Raw genomic sequence first — 21,725 nt, 5'->3', positions numbered from 1 at the left:
CCATTATTATTAAAATAATTACTAAAAAAAAAAAAAAAAAAAAAAAACGGCCCATGGTGGGCAAAGTATGCAATAACATAATTATACACAAATAGTTAAATTAATTAAATATATGGATATATAAACTTGTTGCAATATACGTTGGTTAGTTGGCATTGTCTGGTGAATCAAAGAGTGGGTAGAAAGATAGAGAAATGAAAAAATAAAATAAAAAAATTGTGAAGAAGATTGAAAGTTCAATCGTTGATGAGAAAAGGAAGGAAAGGGAATAAAGTTAGGAAGTGGAAAACGACTTTCCAACCTTACAAAACAGCAAATATGAGGTAAGGCCAACACATCATTCTCAGCTAACCCCAAAAAATATTAGCCTTCTACATACCCTATGCATTTGAAAGAGCAATATTAACATTTGATCGTTTGAATAAATTGTTGTTAGAGTATGAGCTTGCTCATGTGTAAGAGACTAATACGTGATTAAATTAAGAATACACTGTGTGACTGGGCTTGTTTATGTGTAATAACCACGTGATTAAAATAAATTGTAGTTGTGTAAACATGACTTTGATCCTGAGAAGTAAGGTAAACCTAGCCTGCAATAGGAAAACCCTATGTGATGAACTCAACTGATAACGTGTTGACAAGAATCGAACTCTGTAACATTTAAATATAAGAATCATATTTTCCCACTCGCCCACCTCTAACGAGCCCAAAATTTGACCACTTAATTTGGTGGGTGCACTGGATTAATGGATTTGGGCTGTTGCATCATGATAATCAACATTTTGAGTCCAAAATAATTAGCGGCCCATGAGTATCAGTGTAATAATCCATTGGATTGTAAAGGCCCTCCCGTCAAGCCCAATGATAGCCATAGAAATTCATTTGGGCCCTACTTAAAAGTGGACCGTAATGGTCCCTCGTGTCAAACCCAAAATAGTTAGTCCAAAAAAGAACTACATCGGTAAACTATTGTGTGGACCGTGGTTCAAAACGACGTCGTCTTGATATTTAAAATTTGTTTTGCTCTGCGCGTGTTATAATAATGAATATTTTGGAGTAAGATAATGTATTTTATGAGTTAGAATAATGTACTTTATGTGTTAGAATAATGAAATTTTTGAGGTAAGATAATATTTCTTATGAATTATAATAATGTACTTGATGTGTAAGAATAATTAATTCGAGACGGTGGCAAAACCGGGCCAAGATTAGCATTACTAGAATAATTAAGGTTGGGAAATCCAACAACAATGTACAATGCTGGGATAAAGAGGCGAGGTTAAAGTAAACTTCGTGTAAGCTAAGCCACATAGTACAAGGAGATAAGACTAAGAAATTAATTAATAATAATATTATTCTTAATATAATTCTCAGCCATAATTATCCTTCACTAATCACCCATTTTTCTGTTATCGTATGGGCTAATTGTGATCCCCTGAGGGCTCCAAATTGGCTCCACGCTTCTCATAGTAATGGTAAACCGCAGCCCCAGATAGCACTGCCAATGTCAATGCCTGTGCATGCATCCTACATCAAAACCAAACACCATGTTAATTAAGTTGCTATCTATGATCATATATAAGTTTAATTTTATCTTTTCTATATTGTCAATCTACATTAATGCTTTGATTTACGGATCGGAAAAGCCTATTGTTGTTATTTGATAGTATGCTTTGGGTGAAATTCATTTTGTGACCTTAGTTACGTTGACAAAAGACCTTAAACCAGTCTGAGTTGTCCATATATAACTGATCAGCTCAAATAATCAAGAAATTAAAACCAGGTGAAATTACCTGGCATGTATGAGTCTAAGGCTAGGTTTGAGAGGGGTTGCTGAGCGAGAATAAGCCAATGAAGCTCCAATTGCAGATGCCCAAACAGTCCCTATACACGTTACACCAGATCAATCTTATATAATAAAGTAAGGTTTTTTATGAGTATTATTTTTATTCTCAAATGCATGCATGTGCTACACTCTTTTGATTTTAATATTAAGTGAGAGTACAAAGAGAGAGAGAGAGAGAGAGAGAGAGAGTGAATAAGCAAAGTAAGTAAAATTACCAATGGTGGTGAGCTTGTGCTGAGAAACCCATGTCTGAATGGCCTCCATCTTCGTTCTCTCTAATCCTTCAACTCTGATCTATATATTACCAATGGAAGATTTGGTATTGGTGGATGGAAAGATGAAAACTTGAGTGGAATGGAGAAGCATACACACATGCATATATAGAGAGATTCAAGAAAGAGGGAGATTGGGATACAGTATAGTATTTACAGTGGATATGTTAAAAAAAATGGCAATATTCTGTGGGTGTTTGGTGAGGGCCCCCAGGTTTTGGCACTCTGATATATATACTCGTATAATATATAAATTTGTTGACTGTTGGACCGCTGAATTGAAACGTGGAGGAAAAAGAAAAAGAAAAAGAAGTTTTTTGAGTGGCCTGGTAAGGAAATTCTTAGCTACTATTTGAACTGTGAATTTAATTTGCTAGCATAAGTAAATAGTATTATACATGTTGAAATTAAATGCTCAAACATACATTTACTATACATATAAATTTTTAATGTATAATTGCGAGTCAAATTAAACTTCTAATCTGATCAACTTGGTTAGTGTCTCCGATAAAAGAATTTTTTTGTGGGTAAGAAACAGAAGTGAAACCATTGGCTTTATGAACATGGATTCCATTGGAAAGAATGTATTCTGCACGCGGTTGATGAGCCGTTGGTTTTTGATAATTATAAGGTTTTCTCAACTGTTTCTTTCCTACTGCCGCTTTCCCCGTTGCTGCAGATTGATAACTGTTTCAGTGTTTTAAAATAATAATAATAAAATAATGGACTAGCGTTAAATTAAAGGTGTATGCTTTATGAGATTCTCAATGTGATAATGGAGTTTTGGGGTCTTATAATGCGGTGCCACGCAGCCGTTCACGGCGGTGCCATGTAGCTTCTTCCCAATGCCGACCGGCCACCAGGGCGGAGGCAAAAATTTCGGTCAGTAAAAGGAAAAAAAAAAAAAAAATCAATACACAATAAAATATAAAATGATTGGAATAAATTGCATATCATTTTTCTTTTGAGTACTACTAACTTTAGTATAATGTAGTATCTGTTCATAATAGACCATCTCCACTGAAACTCAAACCCACAACCTCTCATATAACTCAAACCCATGCCACTAGACCTCTAGACCACACGATCTTGGCATAATGTATATCATATCTATTATTATAATATTTATAAATACTTTTTTTTTAGTGCCACTGACTCTATTACAATGTAGTATATGTTCATATATAATAACTTTTTCAACCTACTTAAACACAAAAAGTCAATATCGCCCCAACACATAATGAAAAAAACACTAATCGTCCTCATGTTGAGTTTTCTTTTTGTGTGAATTATATATTCTCACCTCAAATAGACACGTAACTTCAAACACGTATATGTTGCAAACTCGATTTTCAACTTTTGTACAATCCAAAAGGCGTCTTAAGAAGAGTCTTGGTTGGAACAAGAATAGCTGACCATAGGCGCTCCATAAATGGTTACTTCACATAATCACGGTCGAATAGCCACGTGATCTGCATTGGCATATATGTTTTAGGTGTAAACATGTTAGATTCCAATACAGTCAGTTCTCAGTAGCTTTCACAGTTCATAAGCTATTACCAGCCACATATGGCTTGACCTTCTACTCGGGGAAGAGGCTCGACGCACCATTCCGCTGAAACTTTTGATAGAATATTTGTTCTATTTAATAGGATCCAAAAAAACAAAAAAAAAACAAAAGACGAAGATAAACCGATAAATTATTGTGTGGATCATGATCTACACAGCTGTGTGTATCATGATTCAAAACAATGTTGCTGAATTTTATGAGTTAGAATAATGTACATTATGTGTTAAAATAATGTACATTATTCCGTATATGTTAGAATAATGCGCATCGTGTGCTAGAATAATGAAATTTTTGCGGTAAAATAATGTACATTATGAGTTAAAATAATTAAATTTATGGGGTAAGATAATGTACATTATGAATTATAAAAATGTATATTGCAATGAGTTGCGTGAAAAAAAAATTGCACGAAACAGTTTTTGGAGCTGTGTACTGTAAGTATTGAGATAGACCCCCTTCCCTATTTTTGTATAGCTTGATGACACCTTATGCAGGGTTATCCTGTTTGACGGGCCGCCTAATCCTACTCTTTATAATCTGCATCCAAATGAAGACTAGCAATATATATTCTTCGTTCTTCATTTATTACTTTGTACTATACTGCTCATTCTTCTGTATATTTGTAGCCACACAAGAAATATCTCATAAACTTAGCTTGGTACTTTTTTGCCATAGATAGGCTATGGGTCATCTCAACTCCTTGGCTGTTGGTTCATTTTTGGTGTAGCAAACTTGTGGTTTCAGTCACAGACCATATAATACATTAAACCAATTCCTATGCTTATCTGCAGGGTTTGTTTAACTGATCGAGGTAGGGTACGGTTCATTTTGTTTAGCATCCTTGGATATTCATGGGAATTAACCAATGCCAACTAGATTATACGACCCCACATATCAGGTTCACAAGAGCTAGCTAGCTCGTGAGTAATACCTAAATCTGAAGGTTCCTCCTCCCTGAGTCTCTCTGCTTAGAGAAATGCGAACCATTACTTGAGAATGTGCACTAAGTAAATCATATTCTTGTGTAGTAACCTACAAACCATGCAAGAGTAAGAAACCGTACTAAGAAATTAAAGTCTTATATGATGGGCTTGACAGAGAGTGTGTTGACAATAATCGAACTCATAGCCCGACCTATTTGGACAATATCACATATCTATTGGACTAATACGTCTTTTGCAATGGGCACTTCTAAGTCCATCATCCCACCACCCAATGTGGATTTGAAACATCCATTATAGCATTGGCTGTTACGCAAGTATCTAGCTATAACTTTTGGTATTACCGGATCAATGCCTAGTAGTTGGGAGCATATCCCACAACATATAATTGAGGAATCTCTTTTGAAAGGGATCCAACATAAAGGGCATGATCCCATGCCTTTTTAATGCCTAAAGTAACTAAAGTTTGTACTACCAAGTTGAAATGGGCACAAAAACATGTGGTTTTCAGCCAACACAGGACAGTGAAAACCTATGGCCTTCAGTCACAGTCTTGAAGCAACCAAACAACATTTGTAGGTTTAGGACCAAACTCTCAAAGGGCCATCAATTTTGGCCCCTTCTGATGAGTTTTCTCTTTTAAACAATTGCCTGTTTCTGCTTCCACTGCCCTGCCTGCCATGCAACAGTTATTAATACCTAAGATGACATCTTTGTTCATGCCTCTAATGGATTCTGCTGCCATTTCTATCATATCATTGTCTTTGGGATAACACCTACACTAGTTGTTATATTCATATTTGAGTGACACAGATTCTCACAAAATATCTTGCCATGCTTGACTGTACTTTTTTCCTTGGAGCCTTTTCTTGGTAGGTATCGTTATTCTCAAGCATAAGCTATAGCTAGTAGCGAAGACGCAAACTTTATTCTTTATATTTGCATAGTAGAAAGCGTCACATTTTGATGACAAGATATTAGACTCGTCACGTTTTATACCATCTGCAGTTATGCATTATAATCTTGTTTTGATTCTTGCTTTGCATACTAAAATACAATTGACTCGTGCACTTGCAAGAATAATTAAAATTGTATATCATTTGTGCATTGCAGTCGTTTAATCTGCGGGGAAGTTGTTTTTGGTGTTTGTTGCAATGGGTGAATAGGTTTTTTCTTTCCATCAATGGCTGGAGAGATTAACATCCTAGCTAGCTTGATTTGGTGTGATTAATTGTGGTCCATTGCCAAGCACCTTGTGCTCAGATGGCATGTAGTGACTAAGGTCATGAGATCGAGCCTCCGTCAAAGACTTTATGGTCGAGCGACATAGCTATAATTCTCTCAAGTGGTGATCATAGATTTGAACCTCACTGGACGCATTGATTCTTTGTGCTTTAGTAAGTTGAAAAAGTATTAATGGTGGTCTGACTTGAGAGTATGCATTGTTCAAATCTCGCTCCTATTCATATTCCAGACTCAAGTTTTTATGTGGTCAATTTTTAGTCCTAACAAGGTGAGTGAGACATCAAAATGTGAAAAGCTTCATTGGACGGCTGAGATAAGGCTAGATTCCTTTTATGTCATTTTCATTGATCACTAGATATTATAAACGTCAATCTGATTTAACATTTGCAAATGGATGTAGGGGTTAACCTCATAAAATTATTCGGAATAGTTGGTTTGATAATTATAAATTTTTAATTCTAATTTCTTATGGCTTATTGACATTTGTTATACATAATTATTTAAATTAGTTTATCGTTATATAATGGACGTAAATAACAGTTGCAGTCTTTCCCATAAATTAATTGCAAATTGATGTAACGGGATTATGGGAACTTTTGAGCAACATTTTATTTGGACAGTTTTAAAGGAAAATTTTAACAATTCTTTCAAAATTTGTATATAATGTATTTATAAAATCTGAATATAAAAATTTTAGACATAGTAAAAAAAATATAAAGTATTTCGAATATAAATAAGCCAATTAACAATATTCGAGTGTATTAAATTTAATATTTGAACCATTTTAAAACTATTTTTACTCTAACGTTGCGAGTTTTAATGTCAATTGTTATCTTTATTTTTAGTGTTGGTTTTTTTTTAAATTATTTTCTTTGTGTATAAAAAATATTTTTTTGACTATTTATTACTCCGTATAAAGAGTGTGCAATATGCTCGATTAAGAAAGTTCACAAGAATCGAAATCTAGTCTCACTTGGTCACCCGTCACCCCTTTTAGTGTAATGTATTATTATTATTATTATTATTATTATTATTATTATTATTATTATTATATTTCTTTCTTTTTTTTTTGGATGATGCTTATGCATCACAACTTGTTAATTGGACAAAAAAGAAATATGCTTTTCCTGAATAATACGACTAATTGAACGATATTGTTTAATCCAATTGTCACATCGATTAATCATAATGATTTTACGTAACTCTTAATAATCAATTTCAAAGGTAGTCTATTCGGGGAGAATAAGATTATGATTATGATTGATGTATTTGGATAATGAAATATGTTTGGTTCAAACATTTGAATAAGAATTGTAACTCCAATAATAAAAAACGTAATGATTGTAATAGGTTTAAGTGAGAGAAGACTTTTTAAAAAAAATATATTTAGGTGATTCCAGTTTCGTCGGACTAATTCTAAGTCTACATGATCACGTTATTGGAGCCATTATAGAGGTAAATCGTGAGTCACAAAATCATCCCACCAGTCAGATGAGAGAAATATTTTTGTTTCTCCATAAGGGTGGTCGAGACTCGAGTTGATATAATATAATTCTCGTACCTAATGGTCAGGAGTGGTCAAGTGAGTAAAATATAATTCTTGTACCTAATAGTCACTAGCGACTTTGCTGACCATGTTATTACATAGGAGCGCGGTTTACCCGGTGTGCACCACCCAAAAATACATATGTGCATATAAAATGTGTTTTATAATTATTAAAGAATTTAATAAATCTGATAGTAAGATAATAAAGTAGGTAAATAAATAGGTAATCAATATCAAACCAATTAATTTAATACAAAAGTTATCAATAAACAACTCTATATATACAAATACATTATTTTACGTGTAACAATAAATGATCCTAAATTTAATTATTTTAAGTGCAGGTTGAATTAGTGCTCCATCTTCCACTACCAAAGTGACTTCCTTGGAATCATGATTATAGATGAAGTGGGAATGAATAAGGTACAAAAAAAGTTAAACTCGATAGTGATTCTTCGTTTCTAATGTAAAGAATTGAATTTTTTTTTTTTAATTTCAATAGTTGAAAATTTTCGGCAAGTTAATCAAGTTGTTTAAAACTTTCATCAGTATTTTTTTATGGTCAGTATCACTAATCACTTTTAATTATTGATTAAAATTACCAATAAATTTTTTTTACATACATAAATTGGTTAAAAATTTAATTTCTGACCTCAAACTCTAGATTTTCGATCATTTTATATTTGTTTGAAAAGATTGATACTTTTGGTGTATAGTTAAATGTGAGCACATAAACAGGATTAAGCATTTAAGTGGATAGATTAGGTGGCCGACCAAGACGTTAATGAACATGTTAAGGATTACTGATTGGGCTCACCTAAAAGTCACATAATGTTTCATCTGACTAACTTGTTGGTGCTTGTTGGTGGCAAATTTTACTGTGGAACATAAAGTATATATCATTTTAATAATATATCAGTTTCATTTAACAATATTGCTACGTTTTTTATTTTCATTATAACAATACTAAAATATCTTCTTCTTTTTTTTAAAACACTAAAATATCATTATAATTCTACTCTAGTTTCATTTGATAATATACATTATTGTTTGAACTCTATTTTTTTGTTTCATTTTTATACACACTTATAATAATATTGAAGTGTTATTATAATTGTACTTCAGGTCATTTCACAAATATATGTTATTGTATAGCTCTGAATTTTAGTTTCATGTTTCACGCACACTAGTTTCATTATAGAAATACTAAAGTATCATTTTAATTATACTACAGTTTCATTTGACAATAATGTGCTTTACTTTTTAGTACAGTTTCAATTTCCACACACATTAGTTTCATTATAGTAACACTAAAGTATCATTTTATTATACTAAAATTAATTCTACGATCATGGTCCACCGTATAACAACTGCTTCTTGGTAGCTAGCTATATTGCAAATTATTGTGGGTCAAGGTTTATTAATTATGCACGTTGTGAATCCTGGTCTTGACTATGTATTTGCAGTTAATGTATTATGTATTTTTAGTTGCTTTAACATGTTGAGAAAGCACCGATGAATAGATACTACAATGTAGTAGAATGAGTAGTACAAATACATAATCTGCACTAGACAAAATTCATAATGTATATGAATATGCTGATATGGTCTATGATATAACTATTGCAGCTATATTCCCCGCAATGTTTGGGGTTGTGTTGTGAATTATGATGCCAACTCACTTTAATTACTATACTATGAATGACATTACAATGCCAAATTGACAATACCACCTTACTCCACTAGTCAATTTGTCACTCACTTTGTAATATTTTTCTTTCTTTTCCACGCATAAGGAGAATTATATTGATATCAAGATATCTTATAGACAAACTCACACCTGTCGCTATATTACAAGATTCTTAATTATAAAGATTTTTTTTTTTGGATACAACTAATTTCATTAATTAGAGTCTGATTACACTTAAGTATAGGGCAAGTAATAAATGCAATATAATATCCCCTTTTTTTTTTTGTGATCAAGAGGAGCTCGGAGGCCCTGATGGATTAGCGACGTCGGCTAGAAGCAACACCCGAACTGTCACGATGAAGAAGCTCGTTCAAACCTTTAGGGGGTGATTCAAAACGGGCGTACCCAATGACGAACTTTGGCTCATATTGGCTAAGAAGTCTGCACACTGGTTGCCTTAATTATATCAATACGCAATCAGCCCAACGGTGAGACCTTAGTCTCCATCATGAGTGCATGCACAAGGGATCCAATGCACACCTCCCATCATTCTGGACTTTTTTCCATTCATGTTTCCGGTGGGATACGAACCCTCACACTACCGTCTTTAGTCATGACATCAAGCTTGGCGATGAACCACTATGTTAAGTCCTGAGGACTAGCTTAAGTATTATTGTTATCTATCCGGGATGGTTATTGGTTAGCATTGAGTCGCACAAGCAAAAAACAAGGGGTATAGTATTCCCTAAGATAGGTATATATGACCAAGTGGGTAAAGTATATAATTTCCATTCTTAATTTCATAAGTTTAATTATTGTCAATACCCTCTCCATTAAGTGTATCGACACACATGATTTTTCTAATGGATGAAAACGTAAATAACCAAGTCAGCATCTAATTCTTATTATTAGCAAGCCAATTGTCTAACTAACCAATTCATCCTTATTTTGATAAATTAAATAACATGAAAAAAGTAACATTATACATCTCGATAAATAATCACCAAGAAATAAATTTTGTGGAGCAACGTAACTGTCAATATAATGACGCATGCTGCACTTGATTATAATATGTCGAGAGACACGACACATTGTGCGAAGGCTACAAGACTATGAAATATTGTGTGGCCCATAATATACACACTCTCTTGTGTGGACACTCCCCATGGCTACCTAGCTGCTTAGCTTCATCTACTTATAGCCAACCAACTAATTACTCCCTCCCATTATTCCTCACTCCATTGTTTTTTCTTTTTCTTCCTTCAATTTATCATGGAAGCAAACAAAGGCTACACACAAGATGGCACAGTTGATCTTCATGGTCAGCCTGTCCTCTCAGAGAAAACTGGCAAATGGAAAGCCTGCGCTTTTCTCGTTGGTATGCATCACAAATTCTCTCTCTCTTACTAATCTTAGGTTAAAGTGTATATTGTTATTGTTTACACTGCTTGCCTTATGCTTGATAAGGTTCAGAGAAAGTCGAAAGAGTCCAGAGCGATCACCTCCACTCTTGACCTAAATTTTATGCCCAAGTTAGGGTCTCAACTCTAGACCTAGGTTTAATTATCAGCAAATGTGTTAATATTGATATAGTGTATGTATTGAGTTCAATTATCAGTAAACTAGGACAACCCAACTTATAGGCCGGATTGCAAAATTAGGTTATGGACTTAGACTTATCATCAGCAAATGTGTTAATATTGATATTGTGTATCAAGTTTGGTTATCAGTTAATTAGGACAACTCGACCTATTAGGACTACACATTGAGATCATGTATCATATATATGACTGCTTGATTCATGTGTCCTAGGTTATGAAGCATTTGAGAGGATGGCTTTCTATGGAATAGCTTCAAACTTGGTGGTTTACTTGACAACCCAACTCCATGAAGAGACTGTTGCATCGGTTAGGAACGTCAACAATTGGTCCGGCGTGGTTTGGATCACCCCTCTCCTCGGCGCCTACGTCGCTGACGCTTATCTGGGCCGATTTTGGACTTTCACCATCTCGTCCTTCATTTATGTCATAGTAAGTACATCATATCATAACACACATTATATTCCATCTTAATTAAAAGTTTTAGTTAGTAAAGAATAAAATGTGGTGAATATATTGCCATTTATGTGCATGATGACTCAATTTTAGAATAGGAAATTAGCCATGGAGGAGATGCCGTACAAGTGCATGCTGATTCCTAGACCACTAGATAAGATTTGTATATATATATTGAGGTTGCCCATATTTTGGTTGGCTAATTATTACAAGGCTTTTTATTATTGCGTGGGGCATAAATATAATAATGAGCAAGAATGACATGTAGCTAGGTTCACCACATGCATATATATGATTCATCATTGACGTACTATATGTTTGTTGCCAGTGCCATTCTCCACTAGCTAGCTAGTAATTTGTTGACCCGTCCATTTGACATTAAATGTTGACGTTGTTGTACTTTTAATGTCTTGGTTGATTGTTAGCAAGTTTTATTCAAAATGAATAATACTAAACATACTCTCAATTTTTTACTCTATTTCCTATTCTATATTTAGGCATCATAGTTTGATTCATCAAAAAAAAAAAAAAAACACAGTTTTTATTACTCTTTTTCTCTTTTATTAATGAAAATTTTACTCCGACCATGACCTAGTGACTTCGTGGGCAAATTATTATGTGGATCATGGTTCACATAACCATGTGTACCATGAATATAAGATATATTTTTAAAATTTTAATATATTAAAAGTACATTATTTTTGTACGAAATGTACATTATTTAATAGTATTTATAAAAGAATGTACTTTCAGTACTTAAATGATGTACTTTCAAATAAAGTATTTTACAGTACAAAAATAATGTATTTTTAGTATATTAAAATTGTACTTTTTGTTTATGATTCACCCAGTTGTATGGATCATGGTGCATGTAATAATGATTAAATTTCGGTGTTACTAGATGGTCATTTCATGGTCGATGTAATAATGATTAGATTTCGTGTCACTTAAGGTCTAAATCCCAAGGTCATTGGTGAATATTTTATTGGTTTAGTTTAGTAATAACTTTGATTTAAATAATTTGGGATTTCAATTCAATGCTAATAATAAAACTTTGCTAAATGGACAAGTTTGAACGGTGCATACATATGTAGGGAATGGTGCTTTTGACAATGGCGGTGTCGATAAAATTCTTGAAACCAAGCTGCGACAATGGCGTCTGCAACAAGGCGACCACTTCTCAGATCACCTTCTTCTACGCATCTCTGTACACGATCGCCATCGGCGCCGGCGGGACGAAGCCCAATATCTCCACCTTCGGCGCCGACCAGTTCGACGACTTCAACTCGTCGGAGAAGCGCCTGAAAGTCTCCTTCTTCAACTGGTGGATGTTCAGCACCTTCGCCGGAGCTCTGCTGGCCACAATCGGACTTGTTTACATCCAAGAAAACTTGAGCTGGGGATTGGGATATGGAATTCCCACAATTGGGTTGATTTTGTCTTTGATTATTTTCTATATTGGGACTCCATTGTACCGGCACAAGAAGAGGTTGAATCGGTTTCCGGCCCGGAATTTGCTCCGGGTGCCCGCCGTTGCGTTATCCAACCGGAAACTTGACCTCCCTTCCGACCCGTCGGAGCTCCATGAGTTTGACTCTCAGTACTATATTAGTACCGGAAAACGCCAAGTCCAACACACTCCCATATTTAGGTATGCCTTCTAAATTACATTACCTATAAGTGACAAATCAACCATTTTTATCATAACCAAAACATGCATTTTTTGGTCCTTTTAAGGTTAGGTAATATTTTTCTTTTTTTCTTTTTTTGGTCACCAAAGGAAACTCACCTTAGCCATCTGTAGCTGATTCACTCGAACCAAATAACTTAATAGATTGTTCTCACTAAAAGTCTAACTTGAAATTTTATGATTTTCAAATCAACTACAGCCTAACTAACTTAATTAAAGTTGTATTTTTGTCTCTACTAATGAAAGCAAAACATGTAACAAGAGCGTGTGTATATATATATATATAGGTATACTTTTTATTATATTGTGTCTTATGTATCAATTTGTGTCTAGGTTCTTGGACAAGGCTGCGATCAAGCAAGGCAGCGTTAGCCCGCCCTGCACGGTGACTCAAGTAGAAGGGGCCAAAGTCATCCTAGGAATGGCTATGATATGGGTCGTAACCCTAGTCCCGAGCACCATCTGGGCCCAGATCAACACCCTCTTCGTCAAACAAGGCACGACCCTGAACCGCCACGTAGGCGGCTCGGCCTTCCAAATCCCGGCGGCCTCGCTCGGCAGCTTCGTGACCCTCTCCATGCTCGTCACGGTCCCCATGTACGACCGCTACTTCGTCCCGCTAATGCGCAGCAAAACCGGCAACCCCCGAGGCATCACGCTCCTCCAACGCCTCGGAATCGGGTTCGCCATCCAAATCGCCGCCATCGCCATCGCCTCCGCCGTGGAGCTCCGGCGGATGCGGGTCATCGCCGCCCACGGCATCACCGGGCCCAAAGAAATCGTCCCGATGACCATCTTCTCCCTGCTGCCGCAGTACGTCCTCCTGGGCGTCGCCGACGTGTTCAACGCCATCGGGCTGCTGGAATTCTTCTACGACCAGTCGCCGGAGGATCTGCAGAGCCTCGGCACGACGTTTTTCACGAGCGGGATTGGGATCGGGAACTTTTTGAACAGTTTTTTAGTGACGATTGTGGATAAAATCACCGGACGAGGAAAAGCCAAGAGCTGGATTGGAGACAACATTAATGATTCTCACTTGGATTATTACTATGGGTTCCTTCTGGTGATTTCAATCTTGAATTTGGGCGCATTTATCTGGGCATCATCAAAGTATATCTACAAGAAGGAGGTGACGGAAGTTAAGGACGAGGATTTGGAATTGGAGACCGGCAAAGGCATAGAAATCCAACTTCCTTAAAACATATTTCATGGCCAGAAAGACAAAAACCCGTGTGAGACCGTGTCAGGGTCTCAATCCTTAAAATGGATCAGTTCTTTTTATTAAAGAGATCAAAAATCTAACTATGTCACAGATTAAGACCCATCAGTCTTACACAAGTATTATCCATCTACAAAAGTCAGGATTTCTTCTCATTTAGGCTATACAGGATAACCTTAAAAGCCTTTCCATCTTTTATGTGTATTAATGTTAAAAGAGGAAGTGTTATCTACATTGTATTGACATATAGATAGTTGTATACGGAGTAGTATTGTAATCATTCATATATTATAATTAAATATGTGTTCACCATAATACAAAGTACAAATTTATCTATCAAGTTGGTTTAGTAATCACAATATTTAACTTAGATTATGTGCGTAATGTGTATTTTACATCATATTTAATTATTTTAATTGCTATGCTATAATATCTTTTGAACTCAGAATTTAATTGGATCCAAATATCCAATTCACGAAATATGTAAAAAGAATCATATTTATTGTCCAAACCGTTGAGCATTAAGGCCCAATAGGAAACATCGTACACAAATTTGAGTATCTATACTAAATTTCTAATCCTAGGTAATATCGGGCCTGGTCCGCCAAAGGTTATATAGCAGCTTTTTATTTGTTTTTTTTTCTTTCCAAATTAATTTTTTTTTGGGTATTGAGAAAATTATGTAGTCACTATCCAATAGCATATATTAGGTAAATTTCGTTCTTTTATAATAACTTGCAAGTCACACAAGAGAGGTAAATTGTACTAGGAAGACATTGTGCGACAAGCTCAACGTAGAGACGGTTGGCATGGCAAGAATCGAATTTGTAATCAATTAATCATTTGGTACAGGCTAGAATCATGCTCTACTCACTTGGCACCTCTTTCAAGCTATTTTTTAAATGATTTTTTTTTGAGTGACAATGGAAACTCACAACTACTTCTCGAGGTGTGCAGCGCAATGGATAAACCTTTGACCCCTTCCGATAAAGGACCACAAAGAGGCAAAATACTCTCACTTGTCCATAGCTGATCGGCTCAAACCGAGAATGCTAATAGACTGCTCTTGTAAGTTGAACTTATAACTTTGGGTTGTTTTTTGAAATTAATTATGTCGATTATGAAAGGTGCAGTGATACAATATAATTACGGCATATACACTGATATTATATGCATATCATACATGAATATTCAATTTGATTAGTTTTGTGTGAAACCGTGCCATATGAGATATGTAATATTTTTCTTTAACAAATATGTAATACCCACACACTTTTTACCTCTCTGCTCTATTATAAAAGTTTCTAAGTGATGTTAGTTTCTAGAAAGTTGCATATGTAGTTGTTTGTATCAAAAGATTGGATTTTGGGGAAAGTAAAGATGTACATTATTTTTTTTTTTTTTGAAAAAGAAGATGTACATTATTTAGGTTTTATTAAATTGGAGCATGCAATATTCAATTAAGAGATCAATGGGAATTTGTGTAATGGCAAAAAGTATGATGTATGCCACATTTTGAAGCAACCATGACCTTAGACCAAATTCCATCACTTATTTTATACTAAAAATATTTGTTTATGGCACTTGAAAATGACTTCAAATGATAGAGACAATCAAATTAAGCTAGAACCTAGAGGCACAATACTCAACCAAATATATATACATCAATGTTTTGTGTATTTAGGTTGCCCGCAATTCTTTCCTTATATATGTAGTACTAAAATTTTTTTAATTTCTATATTATATATTATAAAAAAAGAAAATTTTAAAGTGTCAATCAATACAGGTGCCTCTTGCATTGGATGCAGTCTATAGGCACCGGTGGTGATTGGCACTACTTTAAACTTGTTGTATATATATAAAATAATATTGTAATTTAAACTTTCTGTATAAATAACATTGTAATTATTGTAATTTATCAAGTGTATACTCTCAGGAAGTGGTTGCAGGTTTCCTAGTCACGCGTTCAAAAAAAGATAGAAAACAAAAGAAATAAAGGTGCAATTTAGTCATATATCAATCTTTTTAACCACTAGATAGTATAGATATAACCAAAATACTTTTATCTATTTTACATTGAAAAATAAATAAACTCTTATTATGCAATATATAATTCTTTTTCTCATTTCTTTTTCGAGAAATAATTTTAATATTTAGTGGTATTAGGGTTCCTGCATATTAAAGACAACCAAGAAGTTAAACTAAGGAAGCTAGCTAGGCAATAAAAACAAAAAGAGAAAGTGAGGAATGAAGTTATGAATAAGCTAAGATAGTTTACATTGTTAATTAATTAAGGTTGTTGCTTTGCTTACTCCTAGGAAAGGTTGAACTCCACACGCCAAGGAAAACCTAAATAATACAAATGTATGAACAAGCAATTGGCAATACTACTGCTCATCCACCCTCTAATTACTCAATTATATTATCCCAACCCTATTCACGCATCTGATCTTGTGGAGATATAAATTTAGATTTGCTATGAGCATTAATATACAAGCATTTGGAGCTATATTAGCTAGTTGAAGTATATCTATCGATTTACCTTCTCCAATCTCCACCAGTTTTTATGACAAGAGTGATGAGGATGACGAGTTTCAACCTTAATTATATGTATGTGATCGTGTAAATACTCCGAAATACTGAAATACAGTTTAAAATTATTAATGATCGATCCGACAGATACTATTGTACAATAAATTATTTCAGACCGGTTCGGTTTAGTTTCTGAGTCGAAAATGTCAATAGTGTTAATATGTGTAGCTTGGTCAGCGTGACAGTGGGTCAGTTACCGAGCTATTAGCTATAAAGAGAAAATAGCCAAAATTCCTCTTTCCAGCAATAAATGAGGTATTTATAGGATGTCAAGGGACATATACCGGTCCTACGGCATGACTGCCGAGAGCCATGCACGGGTCGGGCAACAACCCAAAGCATAGAGGCCAAGTGTCCAACACCCTTTGGCTATAGTCACAAAGATGTCCCAAGGCTTATGACTAGACCGACCTAGTCTTGGGAGCCCTGAAACGAGATCACCCTTCGGTTCAAGATAGTCAAGCATGGTCGGGAAACAGACATCTTGACCGGAAATGGTCGGGTCGTAGTCGGCCCGGTCCTAGCAGTAGTGCAGCGACCAACCACCGTATAGATACTATGAGTGGGGAATAATCCCTATAAGTATGTATACATGAATATATAACAAATGATCGAAACTATATGTAATCCATGTAAGTAAATGTCTTCTCATCACATATATATTTATAACAATATTATTAAACATTATTATTGTGTTACCAAGGATCATTATAGTACTGACGATGATACCAGGCATCAATCACGTACGTTTTGTTGTTGTTCCATGTAATTAATAAATTAAAAAATCATGATAATTCATAATCAAAACCTATATAAATATAATAATATAATATAATTAATCAAAATATGATATGTTCTCACTCGAAATGGTACCAAAATCAGCATTATCAGAGGCGGCGGAGGGCGGCGCCGGCGTGTACAACGAGAAAGACGACGATCTAGGGAGCAGGACCGGCGGCGGCAGAGGCGGCGGCGGCGGTGGTAGAGGTGGCGCCGCCGCCGCAATAGAAACGGCGCCGGAAGTGAGGAAAAAGGATACCTGAGGTGAGGGAATGATGATATTGGCGGCGGATTCCCCAAACTTATATCTCATTATTTCTGCCCTCACTTCATTGAGCTCCGCTTGTAAAGCTTGTACCTGCTGCTGTAATGCTATAATGGTTCCCATGCAGCCATAAACAGGATCTCTTAGCCGCAAGTTTGCTTCGTATACTAAGCTGTTCGCCGCATCTGCTCTCAAGCTCTCTGGAACATCCTGGGATAGATAGATTGATTTTCTAGGATGTGTTACAAGAATACAACTAAAAGATTCCCATAAAAAACAAACAAAAATTATGGTTTTTGGAGTAAAATTTGTACCATGGCTACCTGAATGTGCATTTTGGGTGAAATTTGCTTTATAATTTTAACCGAAATAAACCAGCTTAAGTTACATATAACTTTGAGACTCAAATTAAGAAGATAAACTTGAAATCTTGTAGTTATTAAATTCACAGTCCGACCAACCTAACTGGGGTTACCTTATTAGTTATCATTAAACTGTAAATTGGATAGATTTATAATGAGTTCTTGATCTATGATGTTTTATCTTCATTTCCTAGTTCATATTGGTACATTTTGAACTACAATTGATAGGACAACTTTAATTTGAAATACCCTTATAATATAAAGAGAGATTTATTAAATTCTGACTTTTTCTTATGGTGTATTTAATACAAACTGGGTAGTGAGCACGATCCTATATACTATTATCAGTTATATCAAGTATTATATTTACTATAATACACATAGTTGTACCTGTATTATGGATACTAATCTTAATCATATAGGGAAATTCTTAAATTTGAGTGGGTATAAGTTGTTTCATATATATATATAAAAGGAAGGTTTTGAAGAAATTAGGGTTTTTGTTGTTATTACCATGAGCATCTTGGAAACGTTGCTAGCACCGAAAACCTTGTGAACGGAAGCGAATTTGTGGGGTTCTAAAGGGGAGAAGTAAGGAGAAAAAGGGCATTCTTGAGCACAACGGCGTCGGAGGAGCTTACAGGCGGCGCAGGGTGTAACGGTGTTTAGGGTTCCGGCGGGCCCCAATACATTATTATGCCTTCTTCCTAATCCCATTTGAGAGAAGTCATCACCTTCGCGCTTAATCTTCTTCCCTATTTCTTCATATCTCTCCCTGCCACCACAAATTAAACACAAAAGCACAGCTAGCTTAGTTAATAAATTATTTTCAAAAATAAAAAGAAACAAAATTATCAAACTAACAAAAATGGATTTTTTTTTTTGATACATGAGAAAAATAAAGAACACGAAAATATTAGAGTGGTAAAAGATAAGATTAGTCGTGTTTGGTAAAATAGTTAGCTTATCAGCTAATTTTAACTTATTTGTTGCTCAAAAAAAAATTTCAATTAGTTTTTTGGAAAAGAAATTATACCAAACAGCTATCAGCTAACAGCTAATTTAGCAAACACTTTTCTACAATCAGCTAATGTTATCAACTAGTTATACCCTCTAACCCAATCAGCTAACAGCTATCCGCTAACATCCTTTTACCGATCAGGGCTAAAATTTGGGTTCAACAAACCCTATAATATCATTAGTTAGCTCTCTTTTGTTGTTTTCATGATGGAAGTGGAGAGATAGATGAGATATAGAAAGTTGATTATTACCTTTCTCTGGACATTCAGGCATATATAAATGCTGTCTGATCTTTTCTCGATCTGTATGGGCGGCCGGAGCTAGCAGTGGGAGGTTTAGGAGAGGGAGAAAGAGATCGAAAGGTGATTTATTGCAGAAGACAGAAATATATATAAGTTGCTTAGTTAGGGTTGTTGGGGTTATGGTTGGGAAGGAGGATTGGGGGAGGGGTAGGGGTAAGCAAAGAGTGCTTAAAAGGTAAGGAATACAAGAAAACGATGGTTTAGAAACTGACAAAATGGAATTATATATGTGATGATTTCAGATGATTCTGAAAGATAATATATGGCTGCAAAACCTAATGGTTTGATGTCTCATAAAAACATATTTGCTTCTAACATCATATTAACTTGCCAGTTAGGGGTGCGCCAAAAACAACCTGATCTGTCACGTTCTCTATTATTTATTAGTGACTTATAATCTTGTGGACCATTCAGTTGACAGAAATCACGATTTTTAATTTGTCCCAAAATTCTGATTTTGGGGCACTCAAAAGGGGATTTTCAACTGTGTTAGTTTTAGAGATTTGATAATTACACTTGGCAGGCCAGGATATATAGCCATATGCAAAAATATGAATATGATTGAGGTATACAGAAAATGATGGAACACCACAATCCTCATACACAATAACTTAGACTTGTAGTTTGCATAGGCTCCTGCAGCTTAGCTTCTTTGCTAGTGAAACAAATTTAGGCTTACACACAAGCTTGCTAGGTTGGGGACATTTCACCTCTACCTTCCCAATTTATGTCTACACATAATGTTGATCCATGAATCTTGCCACTACTACTTTCTTTAACTGTTTCAACTTTCACTACACTTTCATTTAGACACTGATTGATATATATGTAATATGTTACATCAATTTTGGTAACTATTTGATAACAATAATGTTTCTTCTATCACAATTAAGTAGTCAGATCGGATGAGATAGTGTGGGTCTCTTTTAGCTTAATTAAAGATTTTGAGTTTGAGTATTGGAGTGCAATTCTCAACTAGCTCCTTAAAACCCATGAAAGGGGTGTTTTGCTGCCATTTGTGTTCCTACTCAGCACGATCATGATTAGTCTTGGATGCTTTACCATCCTTTGAAGTCCTACTTGAAACGAGTATGATTAGTTTTCGTGTGTAGTTGTTAGTCAATTGACTGAGGAAACCTAATATGTATTGAAAGAAAGAAAAAAATTACTTGAGTTTTAGTTATTTATCAAATTGAGATTCAAATATCATAAAACAAATACTATATTCCATAACAAAGTAATTGTTTAGAAATATAGAAATGGGAAAGTATTATAATAATTTACTGAGTGTAATGGATAACCTTTATATTGGTCAAAACATATATATATATATACACACTTTTTAATTTAGCCAACACATTCTTGATCGAGCTCTGATCTCTACACAGTGTCTTAGCTTCTTTTTGTGATTTTTCTCTCATTTGTGGTTTATGAGTTATTACACAGAAGTGACGTTTACTCATTGTACATCCTTCGATAGTTATTACAGGTTTCCCTTGTCATAAAAAAAAAATTATTTTAGAGTTTGTATATGCAATGTATGTGCAGAATTGGTGGCTAAGACATGACTACTGTTAGACAGAGACTGGAAGTTTTGCTTGGGAGTGAACTTTGTTAACTGTTAAATCAAAGTGGGTGATGAAAAGGAGCTAAGGAATTGCTACATATACAGATAATATAAAGTATAATATAATGTAATATTATATATATGTATGATAAACTAAAATAACATATTAATTGGGAATTAATGTTGAATTATTATAAGGCATAAATTTGCTTCAACTGTAAGGGAATGGCATTCCCATAATCCCATGGAATATAATAGATTCTTGTTTGACCCGTATTTTAAGGCAAATACCCCTCCCCAATCCCCATTGTTCAATTCATTGCCATTAATTATTTTTTAAAAAAAAATTAAAATAAAGTATCCCGATTTCAGAAGTCTCCACCTATTTTTACTTGAAATTTTGGTGACCTAGAAAAATTATTGAATGTATATCAACGACCTACAAGTTAATTAACTAAAGTGCTTGCGCAAAGGTGAACATAGCACAAAGAAAAAAAAAGTTACACCTAAATGACCTATTGAGGGATCAGATGACGGGTGGTGTGCCATACACTTGAATATGAAACTAATGAAATTCAGGGAAAATATGTGGAAGTGGTTAACACATATTATGCTGAGAGAACAAGGTATGATCGTGACTTAGATTAAAAGATTCAAAGACGAAAAGAACGGAAAAAATAACTATTTGTAATAAAGTATTGGTTTAGATTACTAGATCCTAGACATGTTCTTAGGAAAACATGTTCATGTGTCGACAACTAATT

General features: G+C 34.7%; 2 protein-coding genes across 2 annotated transcripts; one reads left to right on the top strand and one right to left on the bottom strand.

Moving 5' to 3' along the window:
- The first annotated feature begins 10,339 nt into the window (after positions 1-10,339).
- LOC116013964 (protein NRT1/ PTR FAMILY 5.1) lies at positions 10,340-14,413 on the top strand. Its single transcript, XM_031253935.1, has 4 exons — positions 10,340-10,488; positions 10,923-11,140; positions 12,259-12,815; positions 13,188-14,413. Exons 1-4 carry the CDS (start codon positions 10,383-10,385, stop codon positions 14,050-14,052), a joined length of 1,746 nt encoding a protein of 581 aa, XP_031109795.1. The 5' UTR covers positions 10,340-10,382; the 3' UTR covers positions 14,053-14,413.
- A 2,921-nt stretch (positions 14,414-17,334) lies between these two features.
- LOC116013965 (LOB domain-containing protein 15-like) lies at positions 17,335-19,509 on the bottom strand. The gene is made up of 3 exons (XM_031253936.1): positions 19,344-19,509; positions 18,586-18,847; positions 17,335-17,920 (listed from the first exon to the last, which is right to left on the bottom strand). Exons 1-3 carry the CDS (start codon positions 19,355-19,357, stop codon positions 17,501-17,503), a joined length of 696 nt encoding a protein of 231 aa, XP_031109796.1. The 5' UTR covers positions 19,358-19,509; the 3' UTR covers positions 17,335-17,500.
- Positions 19,510-21,725: the final 2,216 nt, after the last annotated feature.

Source organism: Ipomoea triloba, chromosome 3 (assembly GCF_003576645.1).
Source record: "Ipomoea triloba cultivar NCNSP0323 chromosome 3, ASM357664v1".
In the NCBI taxonomy this organism is placed as follows: Eukaryota; Viridiplantae; Streptophyta; class Magnoliopsida; order Solanales; family Convolvulaceae; genus Ipomoea; species Ipomoea triloba.
This window is presented reverse-complemented; position numbering and strand designations above follow the sequence as displayed.